Below are 23301 nucleotides of genomic sequence, written 5' to 3'. Positions count from 1 at the left end.
GCACGTGCCTTTATTTATTCGTCCACCAAATATTGTTACGCAGATGTTAAAAATAACCGTACTGTGATTTTTTGAAAACTTTTTTGAAAATTGGCAACGTCGCATCGGTATCGCATCGGTATGTCAAAAACAAAATTTGTAAAGCCTGAGAAGAGACCAATCAAAATAAGTGTAAAAATATATAGAATGTTTCGTTTAAAAATCGCAGCTGTACGGTAGGCCCTAGAAACAGTTCCCCCTGTATAGTTAAAAATTAGTTTAGAGTATAATGCTCAAAGAACCGTACAACCTTGCCCTTTGACTTTTTCTTCTATTTCTAATAATTAGTGAGATATCAAAGAACGCGCGCTTGATGACCCAACTTTATACCACGTGTTTCTTTGATTTGATACAACCATTTTAATTTTTTTAAATTTTTAAATGCGAATAAATGTGTCTCAATTTTTCAAGTTACTAGATTGTCATCAGTAAATATGAATTTTTCGTCTATTTGATTGAATAACTTTTTAAATATTGATTTTAGAATATTGGTTGCTTTTGATTTTTTAGGAAAAAATAAATCTTTCCATTTATGAAAAAATATACCAATTATTCCATAAAAAAAGTTGACGTCGTTTCGTCGTTTCCGGTTCTACCGGAAGTGACAATAAAAATGTAAGGTTACCATCACATAGATCTTTAAAATTATGCAAATTCGCTCATAGAACTACAGGTTTATCTTCAAGAATAAAAAGGTTACAAGGGTTGTATCACATAAAAGAAACACCCTGTATATAATATAAAAAACCAAATTCGTAAAAACAAATGTCATAATTTTTCGAAAAAGCTGGATTTGTTGTACCGTACAGGGGCGAGGAAAATTCTGTCGAAGTATTGCAATCGAGTCCATCAGGCGACTATGTTTTCTGGACGTTTCAGGATCCCTAGAGGGCGAAAAAAGTCTCCTATTTCCGTCTATTTATCGTCTGTCCGTCGTTTGTATCAATTTTTATTGGAAATATGATCTCCAAAACTACTAACCCGATTTTTGTACAAATTTTGTATGTATAATATTAGGAATATCATGTAGGTGTAAAACACTAATAAAAATTTTTCTATTCATCTCCACCAAAAACAATCCAAATAGTATGAACACATTTCCGATTCCAAACCAAATATAAACAAGTGTGTTTTTGTAACAAATGAATCTTTGAATCATGGACAGTGACAGTATCAAAAAATTTTAGGTTGTCAAAACAGATTTATATATAGAGGATATTATTAAATTTGGTTTCTTACCCTGTTACCAATATTAAGCATATTATACTTATTAGTATTTGCTTTAAAGTCGCTGAATTTTCATGGATATAACGAAACGTCAATTTCTAGCTGAGTAACGTAACTTTTATGAAATAAAATTGTTTCTGTGATGTAGGTAAAATGCGTATTTTTGAAAAAAGCTACCAACTCAAAGGATCAAGTAATTATTTCTTAATCCTTGTATACAGCCCATTATTCGACAGTGACAACCACTTTCGAAAGAAAATCACAAACAGGTAAATACTGACAGGTAGAAGCTTATAAGAGTTTCCTGTCATATTTTCACAGAACATGAGTCATTTCTTGTTTACGTGCTAAAAGGGATCCGTTCAGGTCCATTTCGACAAAAATTCCTCAAATCATTTCATGGGCAATCTCATGATATTTATGGGGTTTTAATTTAGGGCTGTCAGAATTGTTTGAGGAGTCAGAGTAATAATAAACTATCATTTCATTTCGACTTTAATTCTAAACTATAATCACTATTTACGAAGAAGATAACTGTACAACAACAAGTTTAAAAGGAGCTTTAATATTTCGAAGAATTTCTTTGCAGATGTTTTTAGTTAGAGAAAATATTGCAATAATTGGAGTGAGTTACGGTTTTGAAAAAATATTGGTCGTTGACTTTGTAATTTTTCTAAAATTTGCAAAACTAAATTTCAGTCCTATTATTAGTCACACTTACTAAAATTTATTTATATATTAAATTCGTGTTGAAGGTCGGACAAGTCCACTCCTCAGCAGATTAAATTCTATCACAGTTCTACACTGTATAGCACACAATTTTGCAAAATTCATCTCATAATAGTCCTATTTTATCAATTTATTGTCATTAATTCAACGATGAACAAATAAACAAATTAATGCCTTGTTTTACGTTTTATGTTAGTGGCGGCGGGTGTCAACTGTAATTTAATTTGCCCTACATATTCTGAACTTTACAATACCTACATATTTATTGGTTCGGTAATGATACTTTTATGGAACTTAATAAAACAACCCCAACTAAACAACAATCACACCTGACATTTGCACATGTCACATGAATTTTAATGGTTATGGAATATTTTACAAAAATATACTCTTAAAACTGAAAACGGAGGTTGAATTTAATTTAAGTGTATTTCCTGAAATCACGGCTTCAAATTTTTTGAGGGGTAATTATCTTTTTAACCCTTAGAATATACTTCCATAAATGCGTGAAGAGAAAAAATGTTTTTGGAAAAGATTCGAGAGAGAATTTTGGTTTTTGAAATTTGGAAATATTGGACCAATGCGTTAAAATTATACGCGCTCCATCGGACTGAAACGAATTAATTATAAGTAATTATTTTATATTTTACTTCTGACGAATTTTGAAAGCGTTTATTTTCAAGCTGTGCCTTGTTATAACAAGTACGTAATTATAAAAATTGGGGAAATATTTCATGAATAGTTGCAGTGTACAAAACGTGACTTTGAGACAAAATTATGGCTTCATACAAAAGGCTTTTAATCAAATTCCGCAGTAGTTTAGTTAAATTTCACATTTTAACTGGCTGCACACAAACACCCATTGCTTTATATTTAATAAATTAAAGTGGCTACGTGGAAATTAATAATTTGTTAAATATGTTAAAGTGAATTGTCCTCACCTGTGACAATTAAGTAGGTATTTTTATTTCAAGAATATTTAGTCCTTGCGCAGACGTTTAGGTTTCTAAGCATAATTATTTTACAAATCGTCTGATTTCAAATGGACAGATGAACGTTAAAACAGGCCAACATTTTTTTTCTACTTCACTGTCTTTTACTGTTTCTTTCAAGATAATAAAAATTTGTTGTTAGGTACACATTTCTTCAAACGGTTCTTCTAATGTAGGACAGTAATTCCACTGTCAGGAGATTAGAGTTGGGGTGTCTACCTGGCTGAGACTTTTAGCAGTGTCTTTTCTTCGTCCCTGATCGTAGACACGGTTCATTGACCATAAACTTCCCTTTCAACAACGCTCTTATACTTATACAGAAAATTTTAATTTTATTTCATTCAGTCTGTGCTACATAATAACTATACTCAAGCGTTTTGCAACAATAAATAATTTAATATTTTTGTTAACCAACTCTGTGACAGCATAATTGTTTTTCAACGTGCTGAACCAACATATATTACGAAATTGTTGTTTTTAACCAAACAAGACTAAAAGAATATTTCATCAAGCAATCATTAAAAAATCCGTGCTTACATTTTCGCTCTCCCACTCGTCTCCCGTAACACGAAAACACAAACGCAGATTTATACCTGCATGTGCACAAACCCAAACACATCAATCATATCAAAACATCCAGATTTATGTAAAATTGACATCAAAATTTATCAATTTTACAACATATTATTTACTCAAGAACGTAGAGCATCCAAACAGCTTAACAACGCAGCAAATTTATTTATTTACGTAAAATTTCTGATTCACTCCGTCAGCAATTTTTTCACATGTTCTGTAAATATTTGCATTTTTTTCGCGGCTTGCTGTTTACCCATATAACAAACCCACATTGATTACTGATAAATATATGTGCATTTTTGCTGCCACTAGCTTATTCCGACAACAGCATTTTTCCGCCAACGTTTTCAATGTGTTAAAACCAACAGGGCCAATTTTAATATTTGCACAATAGGAAAAATATCAATTATCCAGAAACGTGGAAGCGTTAAATACAAACAAGTCAGCTGCGTTCTGCAGGGAATTGCATTTTGTGTGCATATGAAATGTTGCAATATTTACCTGTTTTGTTTAACGGCGAAAGTTTTTTATTTTTAAATGAAAGCTCGTACTGCCACCGCGCGATTTAATATGTTGTGTATGGATACGCTATACCTGACAGGTTGGGATCATTTAATTTTGGCCCACTTCAAAAATATAAAAAATAAAATAATGTTACTTGGCAGAGGTTGATGCGGAACGGAAAAGATTCGGGACGTATGAATTCTTTATTATTTTTTAAAAAACAATATCTGAGGCAATAAAGTATAATTTACTGGCGGCTGTGGGCGGGGAGGTTAGAGCGGTAATTTAATATCTTCTGTACAAGTTATTGTATATTGCTGAAATTTTAAGTCGTCAGTTTTTTTAATTTGCTACAATGTAGACGGCATATATTCGTTTCGAATATTATAATTAAGCGTCCGGCATTTTTCTTTGATGTGGTAAGAACTATCTTTGGACTAAAGATTTTGTCCCTTCTTTAAACTGCACGAGCATTATAGACAATAAGTTAATCGAGAGTAGCTCCTATAAAATAACTATCAAAATTAATGATTTACACGCATAATATCCAATTAATCAAAATTTTTTACGACATAATGTAGTAATTACCATAAAAATAGTTTTATTATTAACACCTTATTAGGAAGTAAAACTAATTATAGAGTGATAGAAAACTATAAATAATTTAACACGCCGGCATAAAATTAATATTATAATTCATCATAATTACATGAATTAGGACGACATGGACGTTCCTGATGGGGAAGGAAATTTCAATACAGATTGATATATTCGCGCACCGGGATAATTAAAAATTGATTCGTAAGGCCAACGACATATTATAAATAGATCATACCCTTTCGCGTCTTTTCCATGGTTTAATGTTTATAATAAATCACGTCAGTTGCGTCATATGCACAATTTACTGCCATTGTTGAACGTAACTCCCTCATTTTAACTTAAGCGCTCTAAAATAAATTACGTGAAAAGTTGAGATTATCTTTGCGTTTCCTGCCATTAAAGAAATTAAATAATCGTTTTTTTCGCCATGCAATAGTGCAATAAAAATAGTTTTACGCGTTATAAGGCGGTGTCCATTTCACGGGAGAAATATGGCCACACATAATTTCCTTGACCATCGTCTAATCACTAACCCATTAGACCCGCACAGCGAATAGTTCGTACACAATATAAGCGTTTCTTAATTCGTTGGGCCCAGATACCTGCCCCAAAATTTATCTAATAACGATAATTGTTCGCCACTTATTGCCCTAAACGTTTAAATTTAAAAACGAAATTATGTGTTTAAGCTATTAGGTTTCAGATATGAAAATAATTCATCTTGTACGCCGAAAAACTATAATTATAGCACAATGGACAAGACACGGAAAAATAAATGATGATTGAATAGAAATGTCTGTTACGTAAATAAAATATGAATTACAACGTCGCCGTTTTTTTTTGCGATGATTACCGACGTGGATTTGGTTAATCTCGAAAGGGTTAACAGATTATGTTTATTTAATTTCGGAAATTCTTAATTTGTACCGTCGGTATCACGTGAAACGTGCAAAAAACTAAAGCTTATCGTGTTAATTGAAATTAGTTTTAATATCCATCAGTAAAGGATTGTGAAATACAGTGTTTCTTATTTTAGTTCTTAATAGCTTGAAAATTTATAATTTATAATTTTAAAATAACATTGTATTGTCTTATTTTTGCCACCAATAAAGAAATAAACTCAAATATTTTTTTAATCTTTTTTACTTTAAAAGTATGATACGATAATAAATGATAAAAAAGTGTTTTATACCAAATAGGGGATGGTTATCGTTAATTTCTGATTTTATTGCTTGGGTAAAATCAGAAGAGTGTTCATAAGTGATTATTCAATTTTTTTCAATAATTTATTAGTAATGAAATTATGAATGTAATATAAATCACATAAAATAGTTCCTAAATGGAATAAAATGTGCCTTTTATCCGCTAATTAACGATATATGTAGATATAAAAAATATAACTCATGCTCTTGTATGTAAATTTATATTTTAATCACATTTCAGTGTTTCAATACAGACATTTTTTTAATACTCTATATTTCACCTTTTTTTTTTGTTGTGGTTTATTTAATTTTATTTAATCTATATTATTTATACATATTTTTTTTTAATAAAATACGAAAAAATAATAAAACTTTATGACATTTTTTTTGTTAAACGGAATTTACGTGGTTAATAGGAGAAGCATAACGAGAAACAGTTTATGTGTGTTATAGTTTTAAAATAACATCATATTGTCATATTTTTACCACCAATAAATTTTAATCGATTGTAGTATTTGTTAAGTCTGATAATATAATAAATGGTAAAAACGTGTTTTAAACCGAATATGGGATGGTTGTCTTTAATTTCTGATTTTATTGGTACGGTAAAAGTAGAAGTAAGTTCATAAGTGGTTATTCCAATTTTTCTAGTAATTATTAGAAAATTATTAATGTAATATAAATCTCACAAAATTCGTTCCTAAATGGAATAAAATGTGCCTTTTATGGACTAATTAAAACAACTTATTTATGTATTAAATTTATATTCTAGTCACACTTCAATGTTCCAATACAGAAATTATTTTGTTACTATTCTATATTTGGTCTTTTTTTTGTTGCCTTTTATTTAATTTTATGTTATTTACACGTATTTTGTCACATAATATGAATAAAATAAATTAACGTGTTTAAATAAATTTTATAACGACGTATATTATAGTTTTAGAATTGTATTATGTTGTCTTAATTTTATCAGTATTAAAAAAATTAAATGAAATAATTTTTTTCGCGTTTTTAAGTGATTTTTGTCTGATCGTCTGCCGAGTTAATTGTTAAAATTGCGTCTCCGCGAGTCCGACTCCAGCAGGTAGCGCCCTCCCGTCGGCGGCAACGTCTCGAACTACCCGAGCGCTTGCGCCAGCCGTGAAACTTGAACATTTCTGTATATACCGCAGTAGCGCGCCGAAGATCTCCAGTGTTATTTCGAATACTGTAGAGGCAGGTTCGCATGAGCAACCCGTACGAACCCAAGTTGAACTCCTTCGCGTTCGTCCGGTGTAAAGAGTGACTGTGATATGACCGCGCACTGACTAACTCAAACGCCAGTTTTTCGAAACAGTGAAATGGTCCGACTAAAGTAAAAAAAAAACTCGCGATGTGGCTGCAGCTGGTGCTGAACTTGGTGTTCTTCGCGACTTCCTCTCTCGCGAGCCGCTTCGACGGGCCCGAGGGCTGCTCCTGGCTCCCGGACAACAACGACACGTCTTCGTCGAAGTTTGCGGTGACGTGCCGAGTGCGGACTTTGGACGGCAGCGGCGCCAACATCAGCGCTTTGCCCGCCGAAATCACCTCGAAGTTGCGCATCTTCTGCAGCGATGTGTTGTTCTTCGAAAGCGCGCTTCCCACGCAAGGTTTGCAGCGGCTGCACGAGCTCGAGGAGCTGCAGGTCGCCAGCTGCAAGCTCCTGGCCGTCGAGCCCAACTCGCTGAAAGGGCTGTATAATCTGAAGAGGCTGACCGTCAACACGCACAACGCAGACTGGGGCCCGGGAAAGGCGCTGGACATCAACGCCGACAGTCTGGCCGGGCTGAAGGAGCTGCAGGTGTTGGATCTGGGCTACAACAACATCCGGGCTATAGTCGACGGCACCTTCTGCGATCTCGCCAATCTGCAAACGCTGAATCTCACCAGAAATCGAATCAAGAGTCCGGAGCGATTCGGGTTTAATTTGCCCGAGTGTAGCAACAGTGAACTGCAGAACTTAGATTTGTCGTTTAACGAACTAAGGGCGCTGACTGAGAATTCCGGCTTTTCGAGACTTCGACGGCTGCAACAGCTCGACTTGAAGAACAATAACATCAGCGATATTTCCGGGGAGGCCTTGGCCGGATTAGTGTCGTTGCGAATACTGAATTTGGCGAACAATAAAATCGAGAGCCTTCCGGTGGGGCTGCTGGCCGGAACGCGAGAGCTCCGCGAGATCCATCTCCAAAATAATTCGTTGTTTTCGCTGGCCAAGGGCCTGTTTCACCGACTCGAACAACTGTTGATCCTCGACTTGTCGGGCAATCAACTCACCAGCAATCATGTGGATGCCAGAACATTCGCAGGTCTTATTCGTCTCATCGTTTTAAATTTGTCGCACAACGCTTTGACGCGCATCGACAGCAAAACCTTCAAAGATCTGTATTTCCTCCAAATATTGGATCTGAGGAATAACTCGATCGGCTTTGTTGAAGACAACGCTTTTATTCCTCTCTACAATTTACACACTCTGAATCTGGCCGAAAACCGTCTCAACACCATCGGCCCGCTATTATTCAACGGCTTGTTCGTGCTCAGCAAACTCACTCTGAACAATAATTTGGTGGTAAGCATCGATTCGACAGCTTTTCGTAATTGCTCCGCCCTGAAAGAGCTCGATCTCAGTTCGAACGCCTTGCAAGAAGTGCCCGACGCGCTGAAAGAGCTGTCCTTCCTGAAAACGCTAGACCTAGGCGAAAACCAAATCAGCGAGTTCCGTAACGGTTCGTTCAAAAATCTGAACCAACTCACGGGGTTGAGGCTCATCGACAACAATATCGGAAACTTAACCCGGGGGATGTTGTGGGATTTGCCGAGCTTACAAGTGCTTAATCTCGCCAAAAACAAAATTCAAAGCATCGAGAGAGGAACTTTCGAAAGAAATACGCAACTCGAAGCCATCCGCCTCGACGAGAATTTTCTGACGGACATTAACGGTGTGTTCGCGACACTCGCGAGTTTGTTGTGGTTGAACTTATCGGACAATCATCTAGTGTGGTTCGATTACGCGTTTATTCCGAGTAATCTCAAGTGGCTCGATATCCATCGTAATTTTATCGAGCATTTGGGGAATTATTACAAGATCCAGGACGAGATTCGGGTTAAAACGTTAGATGCTAGTCATAACCGAATTACGGAACTGTCTCCGATGTCGATTCCGAATAGTGTCGAATTGGTGTTCATCAACAACAATTTCATCAAGACGGTACAGCCGAACACGTTCCTGGATAAAAGGAGTCTGGCTCGGGTGGACATGTATGCGAACGATTTGGTGAATTTGGACATGAATGCGCTGAGATTGTCGCCGGTGCCGCCGAACCGGTCTCTGCCCGAGGTCTACCTGGGGGGCAACCCCTTTCACTGCGACTGCACCATGGAGTGGTTGCACCCGATGAATAACATGTCCGCTTCCAGACAATACCCGCGAGTGATGGACCTAGACAACGTCATGTGCAAAATGACGCACTCTCGGGGGATGTCGCACATGTCCTTGACCAGAGCGAAACCCAGCGATTTCTTGTGCACTTACGAGACTCACTGTTTCGCCCTGTGTCACTGCTGCGATTTCGATGCCTGCGATTGCGAGATGACCTGTCCGAATAATTGTTCCTGTTATCACGACCAGACCTGGAACACCAACGTCGTTGACTGTTCCGGCCAGAACGCCAACGAGATCCCGCACAGAATTCCCATGGACGCCACGGAAGTGTACTTGGACGGTAACGACTTGAAAGAGCTGCAGAATCACGTTTTCATCGGCCGAAAAAATATGCGAGTGTTGTACGTGAACAACAGCGGCATCGAAACGATCCAAAATAGCACTTTCAACGGTGTGCACATGCTGCAGAAGTTGCATCTCGAGGACAATAAAATCTACTCGTTGGAAGGGTACGAGTTCGAACATTTATCGAATTTAAAGGAACTGTATCTGCAGAATAACGTGATTTCGCACATTGGGAATAAGACCCTCGAGCCGTTAAGGAGCTTGGAGATGTTGCGATTGGACGGTAATAAATTGGTGGTGTTTCCGGTGTGGCAGTTGTCGTCGAATTCCCGTTTATCCGAGATAAGTTTGGCGAATAATCGGTGGTCGTGCCGGTGCAAGTTCCTCCAGGAGTTCACCGCGTGGGTGGGCGACAACGCCCCCAAGATCGTCGACAGTGCCGCGATCCAGTGCTACAACGGCGAGTCGTCGCCGCCGCAGCGCCGCGACCTCGACTTCAACAGCACCGCGTGCAGTGATTTTTACGCCGGCAGTTCCGTCATCGACTCCATGCTGGTCTCGGACTACTGGAAGATGGTCGTGGTGACGCTGTGCATCGTGATTCTGCTCCTTCTGGGCGTCGTCCTCTGGTTCGTGTTCCGCGACCCGGTGCGAGTGTGGCTGTATTCGCGCTACGGTATCAGACTGTGCAGTTTCCGTGCCGCCGCCGCCAAGCAGTACGAGGACCGGGACAAACTCTATGACGGGTTCGTGTGCTACAGCCCCAAGGACGAGGAGTGGGTGGTGCAGGCCCTCGCCGCCGAGCTGGAGTCCGGCTTCCAGCTGTGCCTGCACTACCGCGACTTACCGCACGCCGCCTACCTGCAGCACGCCGCCCCCGCCGTGCTGGAGGCGGCCGAGGCCAGCCGCCGCGTCATCATCGTCCTCACACGCAACTTCCTGCAGACGGAGTGGTCACGCTTCGAGCTGCGCCAGGCCCTGCACGAGGCCCTCAAGGGCCGCGTCTTCAAGCTGGTGGTCCTCGAGGAAGGGCCGCTGCCGGAGGCCGAGTTGGAGCCCGAGCTGCGGCCGTATCTGAAGACGGGCAACCGGGTGCGCTGGGGTGAGAAGAGGTTCTGGGAGAAGCTGAGGTATGCGATGCCGTCGGGCGAGCCGAGGGGGAAGATCAACGCCAATTACCGCCGCAACATCAACAATTACACGATCGACTCGAGGGTGGTGGCCAACGGCACCCAGAGCCACACGTACCCGGAGAAGATCAAGCCGCAGGGTCCGCCCTCGCCAGGTATGCAGATGTTCCCGCCGCCGGCGTATTCGGCGGCCGGGGCGCCCCACGAAACCGACGACGCCAACTACTCCTCGGCGACGACGGCCACGCCGTCCCCCAGGCCCATGCGGCGGGCGCAGGAACCGCGGCCCATCTCCGATCACATCTATTCCAGCATCGATTCCGACTACAGCACCCTGGAGCGTGGGGGCGGGGGGTCCGGCAGGAGAGGTCCGCCATGGAGGCCCCACGTCATGATGCAGACTGCAGGCGTCAACAACGGCGGCCAGGCCTATCTCGTGTGATAACTTAACTGACTGACTAGGTATACATAAAGACTCGTACTGAACAATATTTAAAAGCATAATGACAAACTTTTGAGTCGAAAACGTGTAATTTTATTGTTTGTATTATTTTTGTACATTACCTGTAAATAGATAAATATTTATTTGTTTATTAATTTTTTTTTGTATCATTTTGTGTATATTTTTTACGACTTGCAAAACGAATTATTACAATAAATGCGATGTGAAATTTACCGGCTGTGTTTGAATGAAACTGCAGTGCGGTGGTTCTCTTCCCTCGATTTTCACCAAACCAATGAATAGGTGAGTGCCTATATGTTGTCGAGTCCGAGTGTTATTGATCATCTGTTTAACGAACACACTCGTGTGTACTACCAAAAGCACATTCCCGAACTGTGTTTCCACCTTTTTTTTTTTCGCCACTGAAGATGATAAAAAATTAGAAGACATAATTTCTCATTAGCTATGCAACAAGTAAGTATAATTTTCTACTTAATCAAGCTTATTTGTGACATCCTATTATTCATAAATACTTCATGATTTACTGTGCTAATACCTATTAATTTTTCACTCATTTTTAATCGCTACAATTAATAACCTTTAAAAATTTGTCACAGCGATTTTCAGAAACTCCATTTCCCATTAACCGAAATGGAATTCTTTCATTCGGGTTTCAAATTACGCCGTTTTTCAATCATTTAACATGCGAACGTTATTTGATTACGGTAAATTATTTCGAAAAAGCTCAAATATTGTTAAATAATATCTGACCAGTAAACTGTCCAAATGCAATTACGTAAAATAAAATCGGTGTCAACAATATTGACATAAAGTAATTTATTTCACTGTATTTACTAGAGCTCCCTCAATATTAATAGAATTTTGGTTTTCAGTTCTTTGCAATGCACAACGTATTCATTTCTGTATCTTTAAATTCCCATTTAAATTTAAGTCAATTTGATGCCACGTGCCCGCTTTCTAAAAATGCGAAATTAAATGTGACTTCCAGAAATAAACTTTCCGCTGAATACATCCCTCTGCAGAATTAATTAAACTTAAAGAAGCTTGCCTGAACTGAAAAGCATTTCAGTTCAACAAATGTTGTATAACGTTAGAAAACTAATTCGTTTAAGGAGGCAGTTTAGAAAATAAAAAATATTCCTTGCATGTTTAAAAAAAAAACAGACGACTTCCAAATTAAGAACAAAAAATTATACAAGTATACCCTTTAAAATAGCTGTCTATTTATATGTATATTAATGCACATTTTAACAAAGAACAAAAATTTATGTAATTATTCTAAAATCTAATTGTTTTTTGTTCCGTTGAAACTAGGGGTAATTTGATATATATACTATCAGATATCCGGTGCTATACGATAAAATTTAAAAATGCTAATAAAAATTCAAATTTGTGATTTGAAAACGAAAGTAGGAGCCCTTAACCAGCTGTTTTCACAAAAACTATTTTATTTATGTTTGTGATAATTTTACTAAACATGAAAATGCAGGTCTTGTCACTACAGCTAGGAGCTTTTTACCTGGTAGGTAGGTAGGTCACACGTGACATTTTGATAAACTATACACCTGCATCTGATAAAACAAACAGTTTCAGCGAAAGAAAAAGTAAAGGGGTGTCAACACATGGCATTCGAATGTGGGTATCAGAAGGTCAAAGTTGAAGCTCAGTTCACACATTTAATTTTTTTTTCACCAGCCCACAACTTTGTGTAACTCGGTCGTTAATTTGTAACCCTGTGTTAATTTAAACATTTTATTTGCGCCGTATAATATGTTAAATAAAAACCGTGTTTATATTGTTTTCTCCAAAATTATAATCGCCACAACACAACAGTTGTGGTTAATAAATTCTCGAAACGACCCTCGTTATTTTAAAGTCCGAACACTTTTGTTTTAGTTTTTGTGTTATATAGAATGACTGGTCGAATTGGAAGTTCTAAATTTTAATTCAGAACATCACTTCGAACAAAGTACAAAAGCCGAATTTGTAAAACGTAGGGGTCGGGGGCATTCACATCACCCAAAAAATTATCTAATTACCATTCAATTGACACACACTGTCGAAGTTTGTGGTCGGTGTTCATTGTATACGAAACAGAAATGAAAAATGAGTCTGTAATTATTAATGACGCAGAAGTTTGGCTATGGGAAGAAACCAGGATCGAAGAATATGTAAATTTAAAATGTTTTACTAAATTATAAAAATGATCATAGATTTATTGTAAAATTAGTTTGAAAAGGTGCCAGAATATACAAAGCTTCTGAAAGATGAACGGAGAAAACATTTTTCCATTTATACAACATACATATGCAATTATGATTTTGCAGCTATGTTAAATAATTACAAACTCAGATTGAAGTGAAAAGAAATAATTTATACATTCTGACAAATATCGTAACTAGAACTTTGACAACTTCATTAAAAAGGTAATCAATATTATGAATAATGCATTTCTGCACAAATATGTCTTTCTGTCTTATTCGGTTCATTTGTGTGAGGTAATGAATAGCATTATCGCATCGTTGGGATTCGTTGGATAATGTTCTATTAACGCACCCAGATTTTCTCATTTATTTAAACCATTTTACAAAAGTTGTGACGTTTTAGATAAAATTTTGCAAGTTACACATGGGCCAACGTATTATTATGATATTCGACCGATCGACAACCTTATTTTGAACAAGTTTCTCATTCATATGATACTAATGCTTTTACCCACTTGTTACATAAATACCTAACTATTGCTCGTAAAAATGCAATTTTACAGGAACAGTATAAACCACTATAATTAAGTTTCAAGTTTTTATGAGATTTTGGCAAAAACTTTTTAAATATTTTACTGTAATTGTCTAGCATATTGCGATTTTTATTAAATAATTCATCACCTAGAACTGTATAATCAATAAAATTATGTTTATTGATTGTAGGGAAGACGTTTTCTACATTTTCTTCTTTTCGTAAAAATAGCATTTAAGGTTTAATTCAAAATCAATCATAATAAAACGAAAAAAATCAGAAAGAGAAGAAAACACATCGGTCAAAGGTTATTTCGACAGAACTTCCCTTACCCCTGAAATACAACCCAACAAATCCCGCTTCTTTGAAAAATTATACAAAGTTAAAACCAGTGGCGTAAATAGCACTTCAGCTTCTTCACTTTTTCTATTTTCCATTTTCCAATTTTTGAATTTTTCAATTTTTCAATCAAAAATTTTTAAATTTTCGTGTTGCAATTTTTCGTTTCGGTTTTTTATTTTCTTTATTTTTACAATTTTTCGATCTTCCGATTTTATAATTTTTTGTTTTTTCAATTTCAATTTTTCGTTTCTTCAATTTTTCGATTTGCAATTTTTTATTTTTTTGTTCCTTCCGTTTTACGATATGTAACTTGCCGAGTTTTCATTTAAAAATTGTTCAGTTTTTCGATTTTCCATCTTTTACATATTTCAGTTTTTAAATTTTGCAATTTTTTCGATTTGCAATTTTTTCGATTTGCAATTTCACGAGTTTTCAATTTTTAATTTTTCATTTCGGTATATTTTCTTTATTTTTTCAATTTTTCGGTTTTTCAGTGTTATAATTTTATAATTTTTCTTTTATTCAACGTAAAGTTTTCAAATTTTTGGATTTTTCAATTTTTCGATTTACAATTTTTGGGTTCTCCAACTTTAGTTTTTCATTTCTTCAATTTTAGATTTACAGTTTTTCTAGTTTTCATTTTAAAGATGTAGTAATAAGTAAATATTATTTAAATATAATTTTTTAAATTATACGATTTAAGAATTTATCCACTTTTCAGTTACTGCATTTTAAAACTTTTTCACTTATTCGATTTTCGATTTTTAATTTTTGAATTTCTCGAAACTGAATTTTTCGGTTTTTCACTATTTCAAAGTGACAGTTTTTCCACTTTCCAATTTTGACGATTGTATAATTTTTCGATTTGTTGGTTTTTGGATTTTGAAATTTTTTTATTCGATTCGTTTTTTTTTTGTAATTTTTCGATTCATTAATTTTTTTCAATTTGTGAGGTTTTTCGATTTTTAGTTTTTCACTATTTCGTTTCTTCAGTTGTTCTATTTGCAATTTTTCCACATTTTCAATTTTGCAACTTCTCGTTTTTTTCAGTTTTTCGATTTTTCAACTTTTAGAAATTTCAGTTTTTAGATTTTGCAATTTCACAAGTTTTCAATTTTTAATTTTTCAGTATACCAATTTTTCAATTTTTCTTTTCTGCAAGTTTTTGAATTTGCAATTTTTCGTTTCGATTTTTCATTATTTTTTGAATTTTTCGGTTTTTCAGTTTTATAATTTTTCTTTTCTTCAATGTGAAGTTTCCCAGTTTTTGGATTTTTGAATTTATCGATTTACAATTTTTCAAATTTTTGTTTTTCATTTCTTCGATTTTTGAATTGCAATTTTTCTAGTTTTCGTTTTAAAGATGTAGTAATAATTTTTTTTTTTTTTTAATTTTACGATTTGAAAATTTTTCCACTTTTCAATTACTGGATTTTAAAATTTTTTACTTACTCGATTTTTCGATTTTTATTATATTGATTTTTAATTTTTCAATTTCTCAATACTGACTTTTTCGGTTTTTTGCTATTTCAAGGTGGCAGTTTTTCTACTTTCCAATTTTGACGATTTAATAATTTTTCGATTTGTCAGTTTTTGGGTTTTGGAATTTTTTGATTCGATTGGTTTTTTGTTTCCAATTTTTCGTTTCTTCAGTTGTTGTATCTGCAATTTTTGATTTTTCACTTTTTCGATTTTGCAATTTCTCGTTCTTTTCAGTTTTTCGCTTTTTCAATTGTTTTAATTTTTTTAATATTTCGTTTCAATTTTAGATTTTTCAACTTTTCAATTACTGGATTTTAAAATTTTTTACTTACTCGATTTTTCGATTTTTATTGTATTGATTTATAATTTCTGAATTTCTCATTACTGACTTTTTCAGTTTTTTAATATTTCAAGGTGGCAGTTTTTCTACTTTCCAATTTTGACGATTCAATAATTTTTCGATTTGTCAGTTTTTGGGTTTTGGAATTTTTTGATTCGATTGGTTTTTTGTTTCCAATTTTTCGATTCATTAATTTTCTTCATTTTTTGAGATTTTTCGATTTTTAGTTTTTCAATGTTTCAATGTTTCGTTTCTTCAATTGTTGTATCTGCAATTTTTGATTCTCCACTTTTTCGACTTTGCAATTTCTCGTTTTTTTTTCAGTTTTTCGCTGTTTCAATTGTTTTCATTTATTTAATATTTCGATTTAATTTTAGATTTTTCAACTTTTCGAATAAAAAAATGGAAAAATTGCAAAATTGTAAAATTCAAAATTCAAATTCTAAAGCAAAAATGTATAAAACTTTGAAAAATCTAAAAATTGGAAATCAAGAACTTGAAAATTAGAAGAATTGAAAAATTGAAAGATTAAAAACTGAGATAAACAAAAATCGAAAAAGTTCAAAAACGAAATTTTGTAGAATCGAAATATTAGAAATTAAAAAAAATTGGAAAGAAAATCCAGGAATTGGAAAATTGAATAAACGAAAAATGATAAAGTCCAAAGAAATACATATTGGAAAAATAAAGGAAATGAAACACCAAAAATTGTGATATAAAATCGGCAAAATGAAAATTAAAAAATCGGGAAAAAGAAAAACAAAAATCAAGAACTTGGAAAATTGAACAATGGAAAAATAAAGAATCAAGAAACTAAAAAATCAAAAAATTACAAATTGTAATATCGAATAAACTGTAAAATTTTCAATTGCAAATCGAAAAACTGAAGAACCGAAAAGTTAAAAAATTTGGAAGTCGAACAATTGAAAAATTGACAAAATTAAAGTTAAAAAACAAAAAATTATGAAATCCAAACAATGAAGAATTGAAAAATTGAAAAAAATAAAGAAAACGAAAAAACGAAAAATTGTGATATCGAAAATTGTAAATATGATTTGATTTTGCGAATTGAATATGTATCTAATGATAAACTAAATGTAAAGAAGCATGCTACGCTTTTGTTTCAAGTGTGTTTTTCTATTACAAAATTATGTGATGACGTCATCAACATTTTTTCAAAGGCATTATATTAGTTATCAATTTAGATACATGCTGTGTAATACTAATTACAACAGTACTGTATTCCCAAATTTTCTGGAAAATGGAGTGAGTCGTTCTTAATTTTAAACAATTCAATTGTCTCGTTTTTTAATTTTTTGAGTCACCGTTGTATTATAAAGTAAGTAATTTTAAAATCTATGAGTGCATTAATAAATGACAATTATTGGGTCACAATATTTTGTATATTTCAGAGAGGATTTATTGGGAAAAAGTTTGGGATGACGTCATTACTCTTTTGGAGGAAATAAATGAATGAATTTTGATTAAAGCTTTACCATGATTACGATAACCTTAAAACGTTTGCAAAATTTTGAAGCATTCGGTTTTTTCAAAATAAAATTACAAATTTTAATCTGAACATGTGAAGAGTTAGTTTATTTTATAAAGTGGAAATATTATTTACTAATGTAAATTTTTTTGGGTTTCTAATACACATATAAAATTTGACAACAATCGATCCATTAGTTTCGGAGATTATCTGTATAATAAAAATTCGAACAGATGGCAGACAAACAAACAGATAGACAAATGGAAACGGGAGACCTCTTTTGACGTACTCCAGGGTCATGAAACGTCGAGAAAACATAAAAGTAGCCAGTCGTCCAATGGACTCACTTACAATACTGTTGCACCTTACGCTTGGGAAATAAAAATGTACAAAAAAAAACGGATTAAAAGTTAATTCAAGTACAAAATATAAAGTGCTACAATGTTATATTCATAGCAAGGATTACCAAACTCCACCCAGCACAATAATTAGGTGTATTATAAAAAAAACGGGAAAAACACGTATTGTATTCGAAGCAAAACTATTTATTTTGGTTTTTGTGTTATTTATGATGACTTGTCAAAAGTAGCTCAAAATCTGAATTCAGAACACAAAAGCCCCATTTGTCCGACGTAAGGGTCCAAAAATTCCCTAATTACCTTTCAATTGACCCAGAGCCCTGCCGAAGCCGTGCCCATTGTATGCCGTGCCAGAATCGAAAAAATTAAGTCGGTAATTACGAGCGACGCAAAAGGCACGACAATATCGCCGATCGCAGTATTCCCAAGGCGGCAGTCGAGGAGTCGGTCAGCTCGCAGCGATGACGATGTAGATCGTGCCCAAGTCATCCCCTATCTGGACAACATCAGCATCATTAGACACCATGACGAGAGCATGCTTTGTGCAGGGCCACTTAGCTCGTGTAATCCCGAGGACAATAGGTACGTCGGCCAGATATTCGGCTTTGTTTTCTACTAATAAACCCTTCACGTTTGCTTCATGGGAATTCGAAGCGAGTTAGCCAATAGCGATGCAAAAAGCGTAGCAGGAATCATGAACTTTCAATAGAGGCACAACTCTCCAGAGTTTTTCGTTGCCGTTTGCGAGATCGCGGTTTGCAGGATTGATCACTTTGTTGATTTTGAGTTGATGTTGAGTGATGCGAAAACAATAGATTGCATTGCGGGTTTTTAGCATGCCGATAACTACAAGTCGAGATAGTGGAAGAGTTATCTGGGCACTGAAGCAGAGATTATAAGGTAATCCCCGACTGATGAACCGCCAACACTCGGCTAAATTTAAGTCTATTATGAATTGAAATCGTAATTTCCTCCTGAGGTTTTTTTGCACAGAAAAATTTTAAACTACCAAGTTAAATAAAATTATAATTTTACTGATTCTTTGTTTGATGGCTAACAAAAATTTAATTACTCGTACGTTTGAACATGTTTAAACTTAAATTTTATGTCGTTTTTAATTAAGCCATTTGCTTTATGTTATTCACTCTGGTGTGACTCATGACAATTCGAATTTCTAGTTAAATGTACAGCTGTGCATAGGAATACTCAAGTTCTATTTTGCAAAATTTAAATAAAATATTACATTATTGAAAAAAAATCGGATTAAAATTTAAAAAAGAACAATTTTACATCAAATGTTCGAAATGTTCGCCATTTCCTTCCTGGCAATCGTAATAAAATCCAACTAATTGTTGCCAAGATATTCAACTGGTTCCATACTTTTTAGCAATCCTGTATACTTTAATTAATTTAGTATTTCAAATGTTAACATTTAGCAGCGCATGTTTTGGTAATTTACACGTAAAATTTACTTTTTTTATTTATTACATTAATACAAATACTCTTTTTTCTGCTCGTTTAGTTAGTTTTAATTAATAGTCATTCAAATGTATTTTTCCAATTTAGGTCGAACAAAATACACAGTCGCATGTTTTTACAAAAAATTCATGAAAACAAGAGAAACACGGTAACACAAAACCGGACTTGTTTGTGAAGCTAATGTCTACTGGAAGTAAATAAATTATAACAGCGTTTAATGAATTTAACGAAAAACACACACAGGGAATTTGATTGTGAAAGAAAACAAATTAATTTTTTAAACGATCAAAAATGAAGAGTAAACGAGTATAACAGCACGGAATAATAAATTAAAAGCTTCATTACAAAATTTTCATGTTTTGAGCGTAGTTTATTTTTTATATATATATTTACATTTATTGTAACAAAGTTATTAATAATACAGGTTACAGTTGTGATAAAATTTTCATGAGCAAACACCACAGCAAAATAGGTTTTTACACAGAACAACATAATTTTCTTTTTTAATGGAAACATGATTTGGATAAAAAATGTGAATTTATGTTAAAATTATTTCAACGAAAATTAAATGCGTCTTTTTAATTTTGTGTTATTGTCGATTTTACTATTTACAGCTGTAATTTAATTTAATCACAGTTGAACAATTTTTCTTATCTTTGGAACTGTTCCCTTAGACCTTATCATACAATCAGTGGTGTACACTTAAGTATTTGTTGCGACATGTTTAAACTGCGCAAATTAAGAAGGTACATTAGTCGAAATTATCGCAATATCTACGCGTGACGTCATTACGACGTTTGACCGATTCGCTATGTAACTCCTTGGCTTTTTTTCTCTATGATTATAATCACATTTTTTTTTTGTTCACAGTACTAAAGATTTTAATTTTTAAATAAGCCCAAAGAGCGTTATAGTAAAAAGTCTTATTTTTATTAAATTACGAGTGCCTTTCAGAGTTTGTCGTTCGATTGAAATACCTATTTCAAAATTAGCCCAGGGCCCATAATTTTTGAGAACAAACAAATTTAGAACAGGATGATACCCATTGGAAAAGGAAGAAAATATAACAGAAATAAAAGGAAAAATAATTTACAGGCGATCTAAGGTCGGGAAGTGGAAGAGGGTGAGCATTTAAGGGTAGAAAACGGTTTATCACGTCCTATCGAAAAACGTTAAATTGCAAATTTCTAGGTAATAAAGGGATCTACAACTTTTGTATTTAGACTTTTTTTACATAATCTCAAAATTTATGCGAAAAATGCAAATAACCAAGTTTTTGGTTTTTTATTTTTATTTCCCACAAAAAAGTTTTTTTTTTCACGAATTTTGGTGAAAACTTACCTATTTATGTCCCAAACTCACTGTAATTTTTTTGATTCAAAATATTTTTTGCATTTCCTGTGAAAATTTGCCATAGTAATGTATAATTTTTTTACACCATCAGAAAGTAGAGATTTCATCGAACAAAAAGCATACCGATTTTTTTAAAAAAGCTAATATTTTGACATGAGAATTTTCGATTGAAAATTAGGGTGGTTTTTCAATATTAAATCAAAATAAGGGAAAAAATAAATATTTTGAATAAAAAAAATTACAGTGAGTTTGGGACATAAATAGGTAAGTTTTCACCAAATTTCGTGCTTTTTTTTGTGGGAGATAAAAATAAAAAACCAAAAACTCGGTTATTTGTATTTTTCGCATAAAATGTGAGGTTATATAAAGAAAGCGTAAATACAAAAGTTGTATATCTTTTCATTACAACTTTGCCATTTAACTTTTTGCGATAGGACTTGTAGTTTTACCGAAAATCGTCATAAACCATTTTCTACCCTTAAAAGCTCACCCCATTTCCCTTCCTGACCTCAGATCGCCCGTAAATTATTTTTTATTTTATTTTTGTTATATTTTCTTCCTTTTGCAATGAATATCATCCTGTTCTAATTTTCTTCACTTTTTACCATTTTCAAAGGCTTCGGCACTGGCCTAAATGTCGTGTCATAACAACTTTATAAATATAATACTTACATGTATCTGATAATTAAAAACATCGAAAAATATTTTAGAATAATAAAACTGAACATTCTAAGTTTAAAAAAATTCCACATAGTGTTCTGATTAGCCTCTTCGTAGCATTTATAACTACAGTTTTTATTTTTCTGACAAAGAAATGGTTTGTAAAAAATCTTAAGAGATTTAGTTTTTAAATTCTGTGAGGCAAGACCTTGTGGAAGGATAAATAAAAGTTGTGGTATCGATTAAATCAAATTTCAATGTACAGGGTGTTTATTAAAAATTCTAAAACTTTACAATTTTCAAATATTGATATTTCAGTTTTGTTAAATAGTACACCCTGTAGTTTATTATGGCGTTTTGCTTTATTTTTTGTTCTCATTCTTCCAATAGGTTGACGCGTATTTTAAAAAAGTAAAAAATCACCTTTAAGTATAGAAAATACTTAACAAAAAAGAAAGATATCAAAAAATAGAAAAAAGATGCAGTAATAAAGTAAAGGGTGCTCAGATTAAAAACAAATCTTGATGATTTTTTATGAACCTTTCCATTTGCTAAAAAATGTCATAAAAATAAACTAGGTATAGTTGTAAAACCTGAGAAAAATCTAAATATATTCAAATATATAGAATGTTATGTCTAACGCCTTAAAAATAAAACACTTTGTATAATTAAAAATAATTTTAGAGTATAGTCCTCAAAGAACCGACATTTTCTTCTGTTTCTAATATAATGAATGAGATATCGAGAAATGCGAGCTTAGTGACTCAGCCTGCTTATTATGGATCCTTCCATTTAGATTTTTAATTTAGGTAAACAATGAGTAATATGAATCAAATAAATCTAGTTTTTTGAATAATTTTTTTATTATACAGGGTGAGTCAATAAGCACCCGATCCTCGATATCTCATTAATTATTAGAGGTAGAAAAAAAATCAGAGACTAAGAATGCCCTATATGTATATGTTCACAAATTCTTATTAGCTTTTTTTTATGCTTTATAACCAAAGTTTATTTTTGAAATCCCGTTGCGACATCCAAATTTTGTTAAGGTGTCAATTAAATAAAATTTTAATATCCAAAGTGTTTGTTAAAACTTTATCTTTACAATTCTCAAATAACGATATTTAACTTTTTTAAAATAGAACACCCTATATTTTATTACTGCACCTTGTTCTCTTTCTTTCAATATGTCGATGTGTTCCGGAAAAACTAAGAAAACTTTAAGTATAGAAAACACTTAACAAAAAGGAAATAGAACAAAAACAGAAAATAAGGTGCAGTAACAAAATATGTGTGTTCTATTTGAAAAAACTGAAATATCATTGTTTGTAAATTACTATGATTTAATTTTTTTTATAAACACTCTGTATACCTAAACCGAATTTTATTTATACGACTGTAAAGCGCGGATCTTTATTTATCTCTCCGCAAGATATTGTAACCCAGATTTTGAAAATAATCCTATTGTGATATTTTTAGTTAACCCTTACATGACTAAAAAATTTCACGAAATTTAGAATAACTTGGGAATGTCGCATCCAAATTTAAAAAATAATTTATAGTTAAAAAGCCTAAAAATAAGTCAGAATATATACATAATAAATATTTATTCTATTTGAAAAAATGTTCGTTTTTTTTTTATATTTGTAATAATTAATGAAATATCGAGGAACACGCGCTTGGTGAATCACCCTGTATACCTTATGATTTAAAAAAATCAAATGAATTTGCTTCATAAAATTTTGTAATTCTAATTTCTAACTACACTTACTTCGCAAAATTTTGATATGCGCATATATTTTTAACTATGTAGATAAAATAAGAAAATAAAACGACCTACACAATTGAAAA

The 23301-nt window shown here is 33.6% G+C and overlaps 1 protein-coding gene and 1 long non-coding RNA gene across 2 annotated transcripts in view; both read left to right on the top strand.

The window, feature by feature from the left end:
* The first annotated feature begins 7057 nt into the window (after positions 1 to 7057).
* LOC135129276 (toll-like receptor 7) lies at positions 7058 to 11422 on the top strand. Its single transcript, XM_064056436.1, has one exon. It carries the CDS (start codon positions 7245 to 7247, stop codon positions 11187 to 11189), a length of 3945 nt encoding a protein of 1314 aa, XP_063912506.1. The 5' UTR covers positions 7058 to 7244; the 3' UTR covers positions 11190 to 11422.
* Positions 11423 to 11427: 5 nt separating this feature from the next.
* LOC135129277 (uncharacterized) overlaps positions 11428 to 23301 on the top strand; it is a 399410-nt gene continuing 387536 nt past the window's right edge. Inside the window, exon 1 of the long non-coding RNA XR_010280545.1 lies at positions 11428 to 11492. This is a non-coding gene — a long non-coding RNA (uncharacterized LOC135129277). The remainder of the gene's footprint in view (positions 11493 to 23301) is intronic.

This window comes from Zophobas morio, unplaced genomic scaffold, assembly GCF_036711695.1.
Source record: "Zophobas morio isolate AGI-343-1 ecotype UQ-CSIRO unplaced genomic scaffold, CSIRO_AGI_Zmor_V1 ptg000014l, whole genome shotgun sequence".
In the NCBI taxonomy this organism is placed as follows: domain Eukaryota; kingdom Metazoa; phylum Arthropoda; class Insecta; order Coleoptera; family Tenebrionidae; genus Zophobas; species Zophobas morio.
This window is presented reverse-complemented; position numbering and strand designations above follow the sequence as displayed.